The sequence below is a fragment of the Lonchura striata genome, chromosome 2 (assembly GCF_050655825.1).
Source record: "Lonchura striata isolate lonStrDom1 chromosome 2, ASM5065582v1, whole genome shotgun sequence".
Lineage (NCBI taxonomy): Eukaryota > Metazoa > Chordata > Aves > Passeriformes > Estrildidae > Lonchura > Lonchura striata.
In genome coordinates this window covers 45,831,783-45,845,396 of record NC_140704.1, presented here as the reverse complement: position 1 = coordinate 45,845,396, position 13,614 = coordinate 45,831,783, and the positions used below count along the sequence as shown (strand labels likewise).

Below are 13,614 nucleotides of genomic sequence, written 5' to 3'. Positions count from 1 at the left end.
AAAAAACCTAGAGCAAATTCTTGGCTTCGCGTATTTCTTTCCTTTCACTTATTATACCTATTCTGAGCAGACAAAATCATTTTGCACAGCAAATTGGTGCTGACAGATAATCAGACTGCTGCTCTTCAGCACAGCATCCTACCTGTATTTTGCCTAGTCCCTGGCTTATCCTTTCCTAGTCTTTCACTTACAAGCACACATTTTCACAGTGAAGGAGAAAGCTCCTTTACTGTGATCAGAATTAATTCTGCTTAATAAACATCTGGTCTTGACTGAGACAGACTGAAGGACAGTCTGTCTTACAGAGAGACCCATCTTCAAAAACATCCCCTTGTTATACAAAATTAGGAGAAGTGAAAATATTTTTTATAAAATATTTTAGTCATTTGTACTTTAGTTCTGGTTTCATTTCCTGGTTCTGATGAACTTAAAAACTGCTGCAATAGAATTCCGTTCACTGAGGAAGAAGTCTGCAACAAAACAAACTATTGATCCTTTTTATCACTATTGCATAAAAGTGTTTACTTTACATCCTTAAGTTTGGTAGCTTGAGAGTAGGGCGTAGCAAAAAATAATTTAGAAGGCCAGCTGTGTCCTTTGTCCCTTCAAAGGAAGTAAGGTAACTGTGCAAAAAATGAAAACAAAAGTGAGAAAGAGAGGGGGAGGAGGAGGAGGAGGAGGCCCAGAATTAAAATACCTTGATACTTGCTCCTTCCTGTTCCTTGGTCCTCAGCAGGGCAGGTCTGCTGAACCTTTGTCTGCTGAACTGAAGCTCCACAAAACCTTACTTTTCCCTCTGCCAAGACTGCATGATTTCTTTTCTTTCCTCTCACTCTTTTCCTTCCCAAATTTCTCCCGGTGCAAAATCTCCTGGCAGGAGGATGTCAGAACACCTCACTGGGGACCAGGCAGCCTCCGTGTCTCCCTTCTCCTGGGGCTCACTCTGCCACCTGACCAGCTGGACTCCCTATGCTGCCAAAAATACTCCTGCTTCACTATAAATCTCCCACAGGACAAAGCCTCCTTCTGCCTTGCATCCTTATTTTGTGACAAAAATGTAAAAGTAATCTAACCATTAACTGGGTTCCTCTGCCTCCTGAGCCCATCCCCAGGCACATTTTAGATGAGGTATGATCCAGCTGGTTTACTGAGAAGACACAGCAGGGTCTGTTGGAGAGAACCCTGACACCTCTCCAGTGGAGCTGAATGTCACCTCCAGAAAAACATTCCCATTTTCGAGCATCACCTGCCGCGAGCCTGCTGTCCCAACACCATCTCCTTTATCAGCTCCTTGTCACGGCATTCAGGCTCCCCTAGCGAGGCTCCCTGATCTCATTCAAACCGCGCGCTTCCTGCACAGGACGGAAAGTGCCAAAACTTGTTTCCAGGCCAAAACACTGTGAGTAGAGCAGCTGAACACATCACTTTTCTGCGACAGGATAAAAAAATGCCCCTGCCCTGCCACAGGGCTTAATTCAGTCTCGGATACCAAGATAAACAATCCCGGCACAGCCCTATGCGGGCAAATCCCCCTGCCTGCTGCCAAGAAACACATTTTGTTATGCAATCTGCAGCTGAGCGCTCGGTGGTCCCTCCAGCTACATCCCAAATCTCGGCATGAAGCTATTGTGTGACTCAGACCACCACTAAGCCACCCACCGACCCCACCAGACAGGTCCCAGTGCAACAGCACCTGTGCTGGCCGAGATGCAAACCCTTCCTTAGTACTAGGCTGAAGAGTTTAATTTGTCCCTCTTCTACTTCTGCAACTGCAGGTCTAAAATAATGAGAAATATCCATACACCTGGCCTGCTCCCATAGTTTCTTAAATTAACCATGGAGTTTCCAACCTTCCCAGCAACTCTGGGCTTCCCTCTCCCAAAAGCTGAGCTATCTTATCTGCTGTTAAATTGTGAAGTGGCACAGCAGGGAAAGGAAACACGCAATTTGACCCTGACCTCCTGCCATCCTGGGGTAGCAAATCAATTTAATCCAGAAGGACATTCAATATTCTTATCAGGAGATCCTCGTACATAAGTGGTTCCTTTCCACTGCCAAGTGCCAGCGATAACCTCTGGTGGTGGTCTGGACTCATCACAGACCCCAGATTTAGGGAAGAACGTGCCTACTGCCTGTTCTGACATCTTCAGGACGTACCAATCATTTCACTGCTGATGGGATCCAGCACCTGGAGGCAGAGGGAAATCCTGGCAATTTTGGGAAACCACCGCCCTCCCCATCTCTGAGACACTTCTCCCTCCCCTGTACTCCGTGCCCTTCTCCATGACGGCTGCCTATGCAGGCAGGACTGCCCCGCAGGCTGGATGGCTGCCTTCCTGCCCGTGGTCGGGACACGTCCTTCTAAGACACAGAGAACCAGTAGTATTGTCAAAAAAAAGTTAAGTGCCTCCCTGCTGGCAATGAAGGGCATTTCAAAATACTCTGTTCCAGCTTCTTCCTAGCACTGCCGCCTGCCCCCCAAAGCTGCTGAACTACCTTTGCTTTAAAATTACAGAGGTAGGATTGAAGAAAAAGGTGTTGCAGGAGGAAGAGCTTCTAATCCCAGTGATAAATAAAAGTTAAATAAAAAAAACTCTGCTCTAGGCAACTGACAGAGCACAACCAAGCAGATGTACAGGCAAATGCAATCCTGCAGGTCTGAACCCTGCCGTGACACTTTGCAGTGAGCGACGGGCGGATCGCCTCCTTACCAAAGTAATCAGCCTTTGGCCGAGCATCCATCTCCTGCTCCAGCCGCTGGGTCAGTGCCTCCAGCTTCAGCTCAGCCGCCGATGGCCCTTGCTCTGGCTGCGGAAGGAGGGTCTGGCAGGGCAGCTTCACCTTTGCTGCGCTGGAGCCATCCAGGTGCCCCGAGTCTGACCGCGGCCCGCGGACGGCCTCCGGGAAAAGCCTCTGCGGCGCACTGGGAGCCGGCATCCCTCGCGAGGCCGGGCGCGAGGAGCCCGCCTCAGGGCTCCCGCTGCTGCCGGCGGGCCTGTGGGTCTGGCCGCGGGCCACCAGCTGACTGCCCGGGCTGCGGTATTCCACGCTGGGAGCAGCGGCTGCGGAGTCTGGCGGGAAGGACACCGAGACACCCTGGTACCACGGCTGGCCGCCATCTCCTCCGGCTTTGGGACCGCAGGGCTCAGCGGAGCCTGAAAACCCTCGAGTGGGCTGCGCTGAGGGTGCCGAGAAGGATGAGGACCTCTGCTGCGGCGGGGGCTCCTCTGGCCCTACCGAGGGTGCCGAGGGGATCCCGGAGTTTGAGAAGGAGGAGCTCTGTCCGGCCGGCATCGGGTCACGGCCCCCGACACCTCGCCCGCCCTGGCCGCCGTTCTCCTGCCCGCCGCGGCAGGGCAGGGGGTCGCCGAGGCTCCCAGCCTGCTGCTCCCCGCGCCCCACGCCAGGCTGTGTGCCCCCCGCTCGGGAGATCCTGTCGGGCTCCGCTTCCCAGCCCCGGCGCCCGGCCTGGCTCCCCGGGGCCCCGGCACGTGCGCCGCTCTCTCCGAAGCCCCGCTCCCCTCCCTCGCAGGGCCTCGCTCGCGGCCCCTCGGCGGCGGGGGGCGGCTTCGAACCCCGCGCCACCGGCGGGCTGGGACGGGGGGGGTGGAAGGCGGCAGCCCCTCCGTTCATCGCGGCCATCAGCATCTCCTCCTGCTGCTGCTGCTGCTGCTGCTGGAGGTGGATCTTGGCCATCTTGGTGGCGAACACCCGCCTGGTCTCCTCGAACTCGGGGTTGTTGCCGGCACCTTTGTCCACCCGAAAGAGACCGTCCTTGGAGGCCTCGTACATGTTGAGGTCCTCGATGAACTTGCTGGCTTCCAGACCCAGATCGTCGTACTTGTCCATCCTGCCCGGCTTAGCGGGAAGACCCCCGCCGCCTTCTTCTTCTTCCTCTTCCTTCTCCTCTCCTCCTTCCCGCCGGGATCAAGGTAACGCCGGCAGCGGCAGCCGCTCCGTCCCGCCGCGCCCGTCCCCGCCGGGGGCGTGGCCTGGGGCGCGGAGGGGGCGCGGTCACGGAGGGCACGCCCCGACCCACCCGCTGACCGCGCCCAAGCCACGCCCAGCGCCGAGCGCGCTGCCCGGCCCGCTCCGCAGCGGGCGCGCGGTGTGCCCGGAAGGGCGCGGGCCCGCGCACGTCCCGCCGCGTCCGAACGGGCTCGGGAAGGGCGCGGGTCAGCCAGCACAGCTGGGAGCGGGGTGCGCACCGTGGCTAAAGTCACCCGAGTGATGCAATGAAAGTGGTTTTGCCTCGTCTCTGGATGATAATTCCAGAGTCGGATGATATTCCTCTGGATGATACTCCTCTTTTTCACCCTGCAGCCCGGAAACCTTCCTGAAGAAGCCTTGTGAAAAATCACAGGCGCCCTTTGGGTAAAACAAAAACAAACAACAGCCCTACTCCCCCATGAAAAACTGCGAGGAAAATCTCATCCCATAACTATTGGAGCAATAAGTATGTATAGCAGGAAATTATATTACTTTTCTTGGTGTAAATAGACATTCTATGCTGGATATCATGCTTAAGTTAGCATGACTAAAGGAACCTGGATCACTGCAGGAAGACGACCCCTTGCCTGAAGAATAAAGGATACCTCTGGATGCCCAAGATAACATCAGCATCCCAGCCTTCCAGGCACCTTTGGGAACACCCCCACCCCATTATCCAGCATCATACATGTAACTGCAGCAAGACCAACTCCAGAGACATTCAGATTAGGAAAGAAGCAGATGGATCATGACATCATAAAATTATTGTTGCTTTGGAATTTGGTAGCATATGTGTGATACATAGGGACTGGGCAAAGCATGTTGTTCCCAAATGCTTAGAAGGTATAGGAGCTGTCTGTAAAACTGCATTTGGGGTGCCCCTATGTGATTGGGACACTTCATGTCTGTGATGAAAGACTTACTCGTGTGAATCTACACTTTACTTCTCAGTCTCCCTCTTCTGTCAGCCTGGGCCAGTTGCAAAATTTTCATGGCAAAACACAGCCTGGAACTGCTCAGAGGTTGGGGGCTGCAGTAGGAACCTCTGCTGGGTTCGTGAGAGAGGCTGGTTGGTAGGTAGCTGTCATACCCCTGAGTAAACTTACTGGTGCAGTTGATCCTACAGGCCCAGGCACGTGTCCGGCATTCCCATAACTTGTTATTGTAATTCTCCCCCAGGCACCAGGAGGGAGGGCCAAATGTTAAGGAATGTGGAAATTCTCTGCCTTTAATAATGGCGAATTGGGCTGTGACCAAAACATGACAGAAATAAAAAAAAAATTCCCTCCCCTCTTTGACCCATTCCCTTACAAAAATACTCCTGAGCAACTGGGGCCAGACCTGTGAGATTTGAATTAACGTGCTTAAAAATGATGGCACTGTGAGCCTCTGGAAAAGGTGCCTTGCCTTTCAAGGCAACCTCGTAACTGCTGTGGTGTCTCCAAAGAAGCTCTGAGCAGGACCGAGAGGCTGAGGCAGGATGAGCTGGAGGCTGCAGCAACAGCCTTAGGCTGGAGCTTGAGCTGATGAACTTTGGACTCACAAAAGTTAGCCCAGCCATAGCACAGCTTTAGATAAGGAGGTTTATGGTTTCTAGGGAAGACAGGTGGATGGGAATCCCAGCACAGGCCGAAGCACAGCAGTGGAGCTCCCCCAGTCCTCAGGACCTGGAGAAGTGGCACCCCAGCACATATTGCTACTAACCATGGCCCGACACTTTTTAAAGATATTGAAAATGCTGGAGCTTTTCACAATATCAGAGAAATATCCCAAATATCAAGCAGCCCCATCTATCAGACCTTTCCAAGCCCTCCTCTGCTGTGAGGATGAGGGTAGGAGGGGTCTCATGGCTCTATTAGGCTGATCCCCACAAGCCCTGTTTCACTTTGTGAGAAGCTGGGTCCCTGGAGGCTAAACCCCACTTTGCACAAGTCCCAGGAGTTCAGGAGGAGTTTTTAGACTCTGTCTGGTGTACACTGTACAAAGACAACAAACCCCTGCCTGTGCCAGGGCTCTTTGTGCTGGAGTGGAAGGGGTCCCATTTTTGTGGCTGGGAGAGGCCACAGTGGCCCCCATCAGCTGCTTCATGCCAGGCTGGTGTAGGCTCAGGTCACCAGTTACCACCAGCGAGAGTGACTACCTCTTTTGTGGGTCTTGACCAAAACTGTCAAGTCTGAGGTAAAGCTCAGCTGGGGCAATGAAAGCCAAAACAGTTTCAGTGTCTAAAGAGCATCCTCAGAAAGGGCTCCTGGAAGTATGTTTTTAGCAACATCCTGGGCTGACCAGGAGAACCACAGCAAGTGACTGAGGCCTGGGATGCCTCCTCCTCATCGCTGGCTTCAGGATGCTTTTGGAGATGGGCTTAGCTGAGGTGCTTAGCTTTCAGTCTGACCACTTTTATCTAAAATGGGCAAGCTTCAGTGTTCAAACAGTAAGTAACAAAAAAGTTGGTTCTGAAGCACATATTCAGTTCATATTTGTACAGAGAATGACAGAAAGGAAACAGAGCATCAGGTAGATAAGGATGAGAGCGTGAGCCCCAGCACTGCTTTACTTGCTGGAGGAATATGCAACGTGGACAAAGAGCAGTTGGAAAGGAAATTACACATCGTGCACCTTCTTGCCTCCTTCTACCCAAAGGATGTGAAGTTAATCAGGAGAAGCCATGTGCCTGTGGATGATGTGCATCCAGCACATCAGAGACTCAGACTTGTGTCTACTGGAGTTTTTTTTAATTCCAACACACTGAGATGAGGCTTTTCCATCCCTCTAAAAAACTACCCATTTGGTGGAGCAGAAGGATTTGGGGGAAGATATCTCTATTTTCGGCTTTCAACACAAAAACCAAGGAAAAATCTAACTTCCATCAGATCATGTATTTTAGTTTTCTTTTTTAGGGTCATGCACACATTTTCTGCCGTTACATTTTATCTAACATCTGTAAGTCCTTTTACAGTCTGACCTGGAGGAGCTCACCACTTTGCAGGGGGAAGGAGTGGGGGGAAGCAGACTTCTTGCCAAATGGCTGCTCTGGATGCTGCTGACCTTCACCAGCTATGTAAAGTACATTTCCTTCCTATGCCAGAGGATCAAATCAGCTGTCTGCAGAACAATGCTTACACGGACGGCGTGGAAAAGGCTGCTGAAGCCCTTTGGATAGGGAACCCCTCGCACTGGGCTTGGTCTCCTTCCAGGCTCCGCATGCATGAGCAGACACTTTGATGGCAAGCGCCTTCGAAGGGGGATCACTGCCAAGCGATTCAAAGGCATCTTGGAGTCGAAACTGTGACGCTTTCCGTGAACATCAGGCAGCAAAATACCTTTGAAATTTCCTGCTCAGATTTATTCTTTTCTGTGAGATTTGTGCTAGGGGTATTCCTAAGTGAGCAGATGATTAACTTGAACTTTCTACTAGACTGGAGATGTAATACTACACTGACTTGCAGACCCTTCTGCTGTGATTAGATATGCTCCCACATGTTTATAGTTCCTGTGACATTTACAGCCCATGCCTATTAAGAAATTAAGGGGTCTACGATTGCTGTTATAACACAGGACCAAGATCTATGAGCCAATTTGAATTAACTTATTCTAAACCCTACCCCTTGAAGAGAAAAAAAACCCAAACAAACCAAAAAACCAAAAAAACGTTGCTCATTTAATCTGTTTTTGTTCCTGTGGGCAAGGCTTACACACTGCATTTATTAATGCAAAATAACGCTGACAGCTTGTAATTCAGCCCCGCTCCACGTGGCAATCTCAGCTGCCCATGGAGTGGAGGGAGGCAGTGATTTGGGGAGAAGCAGCCCCGAGCGGTGTTCCAAGCTTTTGGCTGCACCTCGGTTGGAGTGCTGGGCACATCACCGCAGCCTTGTGCTGGGGCAGTGCCGCTCTCCAGGGCCGGCAGGCTGGGGCACAGCTCTGCCTGCCCGGGTAAACGGGGAAGTCGCGATTGAGAGCAGGAAGGGGATCATCCGTCTTTGTTTCTTGCTGCCACGTTGGTGTCTGGGCTCACATTGCAGAGAGATGGAGAAAATGTGAAGAAATTCTCCACCACAAGTTCACAAGTTTTTCTCCCCTGCCCTCCCGCCGCCCCCCCCCCCCCCCCCCTTTTTTTCTATCTGGGAGAAAACGCCCTCATATTTTAAAGCATTACAACAGCCCGCGGCTGTATAGTTTATAGAAACACATGATTAGGAGGAGTCTGGGCGCCAATTTATAGCCAGATCTCTCTCCAAGAGCAACTATTGCATGCTTACACTGCCTATTTGCTACCAAATCAGTGTGAGGAACCAGGGGCTGGCAGTCCACCAAGTTGTTTGTGGACACGTCCACAAACATGGACAGGGCTGCTCCCCAGTACCCGTGTCTCTCCAGGGACGTAGCTGTCCCAGGCAGGTCATTTCCTGCAGGACTACACACACCACTCTGCAGGGCCTGAGATACGTGCCCTGCTGTATTTTAGCAAGAAAGAAATAAAGGCTTCAGTACTAGAGTATAAACAGAGTGAGCAATTTGTAAGGCAGAAGTATTTCCAGGATAGAGCCTGGCTTGGTTCTTGCAGGAACAAATGTTTCTCTTCTTGCAAGGCAGTGCCACAGCATTTCTAATAGAGGTTTTCATTAAATGTGCCATTTATCTACACCTGCCAGATGCTTTTTACTAGGAAGATGATGCACAGCAGCACTGTAAGGCAAATAAGAGGGAGGAGGGAGGGATGAAGCAAGGTGACTGCAGCAGTGAGCCCAGGGGCTGCTGTGGGTAGGAAGGCTGGGCTCAAGCTGGGGGCCAGATTGCTGGATGGGATGCTGCGGAGGTGGGGAGGCCAAACCTCAGCCTCTGCCTTCCCGAAGGTTTTCAGGAAGGTGGCAGGGCAGGGCAGGGCCATATTGTTCCTCCTCACAGCTGCCTCAGGGGCCCCTGCATTCCTCCAGGAGGCCTGCCCTGCCTGCAGCCTGCCTTGCCTGCCGCCTGCATACTGAACCCCCAAGCCGCAGGGGCAGCCTGGGGACTGGGGCAGCCCAGGTGCCCACCATGCAGCCTGGGTTGGTGTGTCCCATACCCTTGGGATCAGGGCAGAAATGGATCCAGACCTGGATGTTTTCCTCCTGCTGTGCTACAAGTGTCTACCACAGGGCATTATCTCTGGCAGGAAATTATGCTAGGAGTATTAATTAACAGTAATGGGAGAGAAAGGCCAGGGCAGGGAGACCTGTCCACACTGCCTTTCAGGAGAGGCAGTTCTTAAATAGCTGCACCTGCAGCATCATTTCAGTGGGGATGCTGTGAGCCCTGCCTACAGATGGGTAAACTGAGGTAGGGAGGATTACCTGGCAGGCCACACCTTGGGGAGGAGCCATGGGGAATCACTGAGATCCAAACAGGAATCCAGGAAGCAGCAGAGAGAGAAGCTGCAGGTCCTTGAGCTGCAGCAGCTTGGTCTCTGTGAGGAAGGCCAGAGCTGGGTGCCAGGCGCTCAGCTGCTGCTCTGGCAGACAAGAACCTTCACCTTCCTCTCCTCAGTTTCTCCAAGTGTCATCAGTGGTGTTGGAGTCATTGGTTTCCCTTTGCTGTCATTCCACGGGCCAGAACACTTCCTTTCAGTGGTTGCAGATTTGCACCAACTGATGCAGACAGCTCTGTTGGTTTTTCTACCCCTGCTCAAAAGAATGTGGAATAGTTTGTTTTCTCCATTTTCTACTGAAAGGAGCCTTTTATCAGAACAAGAGCTTGCCTGGAGAATTTTCCAGCTCTGTTTCCCTGCCTCTTTATCAGTGCATTAACACAAACACCACCATGACCTTTTTAACCAACATACGTGGCCTCCAGTAATGCTGGGCTGGAAGCACTCCACAGGTCAGACGACATCCTGCCATCAGTCATCGGCCTCACGTGGCTTGATGGACTTCGAGTGGATTTGCCAGATGCAGTCAGTGCATCCACTCTGTTCTTCCGTGCACGTCCTAGGAGAAGCTCTCTGACTAACAGATGTTTTTAAATGCTCTTTCACATGGGAAAATTGGGAATTACATGTTTTTGTTGTACCCTTGCTATTTCATCCAGCGACGTGGCTCTCCAGGGATGGAGACGTACTTAAGAAAAATACTCACTTTTAAAAGCTTCTACAGATCTTTTTCACAATAATTCCTTGGCTTAACCAGCCCAGCAATGCACACTTGTGTTCCTGTTTTGTGGCAATTAGTAAGATTTGCTAATTACACCCCTATGTGCTTAAATACAACTGATTTCCCTTTGTAGCAGAAAACAATTTCCTGTTATGCCGATTCTTTTAATCTTCATCAGAAACAAACCCAGGCTGCCATTGCCAGTAATGTGTCATGTTCCTTTATTAAATTACTCTCTTTTTCGGCCCCAGTTGTATGTCCTGTGTTTATTATTCCTGATCAGTGGATTGGATCACCTACAGCTGTTATGACTTGTATGTATTTTGTTTCATGTATTGTTGGCAGCAGGCAGAGTTATTAAAAAGCAACTCCCTTTGCTCAGCAGCTTGCGTGTCTCCTTTGGCAGTGGGACACGGGTGTAGGGACAACCCTGGACCTCTTATACTTGGTTTTGGCGTGCGTAAAAAACTACTGGCAGATGAGAAAGTTCAGAGCCTTATTTGTGAGTGTGGGCCACCCCCTTACAGCCAGCCCAGAAAGCACAAAGCACACATTTCTGCTCATGTAAATGCACAGGTTTTGTTTAGATTTATAGTGAAGAAGACCAGGCTCCTCAGAGAAAAGAATTTCTTATGCCCAGGCTGAGCAGCACTAGAGCAAGCAGAATGTGAATATTCAATTCACTGTACTTAACCCTGCCCCATTTACATATTCCTTTACCTAGTGAGAAACTCAGCAGCTCAGAAGAGAGAGCAAATTGGTGTGGCCCAGGCAGATGAGCATGCAAAGAAATGTCCTGGATAACTTTGTATGGAAGGTGGTGTTGGATGGCAACTGCCCAGGGCTTCAAACCAGACATGAAGTTCTCCAGTCCAAGGAGTGAGAAAGTGCTATGAGTCACAAAGGCGGTGTGTAACTTGGGGCCTCCTGGGATAGACAGGGTTAGTGAAGTGAAGACTGCTTTGTGATACCGGAAAGTCACATTATTCAGGAAAGGGAAAAAAATTCCCACCTTTCCTCCATATGTCAGGCAAGATCTCTTTTATCATCTGGGCTGCAGATGAGAGCTCTGATCCTCTCCCCTCCTGCACACAGATAATGCTTCAGTTCAGTTCTCCTCCTGCTAGGGCTGGGAGATGCTTAAAACTCCCTCTAATCTACTGTCATCAGCTTCGTCCTTCTTCTTTGAGACATAAACCCCATTTCCATGAAAAAACCCCAAAACCACGGTGTAGTTCCAGCAACATTTTTGAAGGTCAAAAGTGGACTGATAGTATGTATATTCATTCACCATTTAGGCTCTGTGGTGATAGACCTGGTTTAACATTGAACACTTGTTCAGCTCAGTCCTTTGATATAAAATAAGCTCAGATCATTGAAGGAGAGGCTGAAACATGGAAACAGAAAAAGCATCCAGCAAAGCCAGCATATGTACTCTTCCAAGTGGGTAAATATACATGAATAAAACCAATCCGATTGTAAACTGTATTCCATCTGTAAACTGTAGTAAGTATTGCAAAACTATTAAAAAAAAAACCACCCAAAAAAACCCCCAAACAAACAACAAAACACCAACCCACCAACCAGCCCTAATTACTTCTTCATTTATAGCAAGCCTTTAGAAAAATCTCCCATACTGCATATCTCTCTAGGAAGGAACCAGCAGTGCACTAGTTAACATTCTTTCTAGTGCATGTTGGTTGTGAAAGGTTTAGAGAATAGGAATAGCTTTCTGTGAGGCTTTACACAGAAGAATGAGAGACAAAGAGGAGAGACTGTATGACCTGCCTTATCTGTGGAAATTCTCCCTCCAAAGAAAAAAGCAGGCTTTACAAAGTCAGATCAGAAAATACCATTATTAACTTGATTTCAGTTCTGGGGCATTACTTCAGTCTGGTAAGAGAGCACACAGATTTTATTTTGCAAGAAATCTCCATGTCTGGGTTTTGATAAAGGCCATGGAAATATAAGTGCTTGTCCAGCAATGCCCCTGTACAGGGTTTTTTTCAAAGCACAGGTGGAACAAGCTGGATAGAGATCTATCTTAGCTAGTGATCTAACCTGTAACAGTGTCCTTTAACGTGATAGAAAAAGCCCTCTTGCCTTGCTGCAAAGCAGTATGGGTGTGTCCATGTCACCTCAGTTCTCACCCACACCAAACAACACATTTTTCTACACAGTGGTGTCTTCCAGCACATTTCAGTGCCCTCATCACCCCAGCATCTGAGATCCTTTCTCATGAAATCAATGGCAGGACTTCACCAGTTTTTATTTTCCCAGAATCAATGTTTGAGGGCTGGATTTTTTATACATTTAGTCACATTAAATTTTTTGGGGTAGAAAGTGTAGCAGTAATTATTCTTAAAATCTGACATTACTTAAAATAGAAATTCAGTATAGATTGGATCAGTGCAACAACCTATCCTCTATCCCTTAGACAGACAGGATGCTGAAAATACCCCTTCTCTGTCATGGATCCACTTCTTGGAGCAGCTTGTCCTGGATCTATCCTGCTGGGTTTAGCAAACCTCCCACATAATCTTTGGATTGTCACTTCATGGTATAAGGACAGTGGCCCCACGTCCTGTGTGAATGCAGTACAATTTGACTGATCACCTGCCTGGCACCTTTCCTTCTCCCTTCTCAAGTGTTCCACGCCCAGATTTAAAACTCCAGCACTAATTATCTACTGAGCTCTCCAAGGGGGCACAATCTATATACACCACCTTCAGCATAAAGATGCCTCTCTACTGTGACACAAATAACAACTGCCAAATAAATAAGAAGGCTTCTGTGATGAATTATTTTACAAAGGATTGGGTAACAGGCTGCAGCCTGTATATCATTATCAGTCTCATCGAGGCACAGACCAAACCTGTGAGTCACAATTACTGTAAGACAAATGGTAACTGTGCTTCAGAGCAGATCACCCTTGTAAGAAATGTCAGCGGCTGCCAGCACAACAGCAAAGCTCCGCAGCTGGCACCTCTGCCATCCTTCAAACATACACTTAGCAGGGGATTAGGCTCTGTCACACTGTCTGCATCATCTCTCTCACTCACTCTTTCACCACCTTTTTTGTATCCTCTAGACCACACTGAATTACAACTTACTGTAAACACACTGGTAGGACTTCTGACCTTACACTTTTTGTGAGTCTGCTGCTCACTACCTTTCCTTTTTTAGCCTGTAGAAATCCATTCCCTATTTTGATTTTTGCCTGAATCACCAAGTGACATCTACAATTCACTTCCTCAGGCAAGAGCAAATACCCTCAAGTGCTAACAGCAATAAACACTATGGGCGGCTGCCTGGCCCTGCAGTGACTGCAGCTTTTGTTTAAAGGCACCACAGGGTTGCTGGGCTTACAACATCTTTCTTCATCCATGTAAATTTAAAACTTTTTTATTTACAACAAACATGTCACCTTTCCCTCAAAGAAAAACTCTGTAAAAATGGTTCCACAGGATGTGTTAAACCTTTTACATAAATTAAAAAA

General features: G+C 49.4%; 1 protein-coding gene across 3 annotated transcripts in view; it reads right to left on the bottom strand.

The window, feature by feature from the left end:
* LIMD1 (LIM domain containing 1) overlaps positions 1 to 3,995 on the bottom strand; it is a 33,339-nt gene extending 29,344 nt beyond the window's left edge. For all 3 annotated transcript variants that reach the window (XR_014952203.1, XM_021547915.4, XM_077786689.2), the window contains exon 1: positions 2,712 to 3,995. Coding sequence is in view for 2 of the 3 variants with exons in the window: in XM_021547915.4 (XP_021403590.4) it covers positions 2,712 to 3,849 (1,138 nt within the window). In the remaining variant the exon portion in view is untranslated. The remainder of the gene's footprint in view (positions 1 to 2,711) is intronic.
* Positions 3,996 to 13,614: the final 9,619 nt, after the last annotated feature.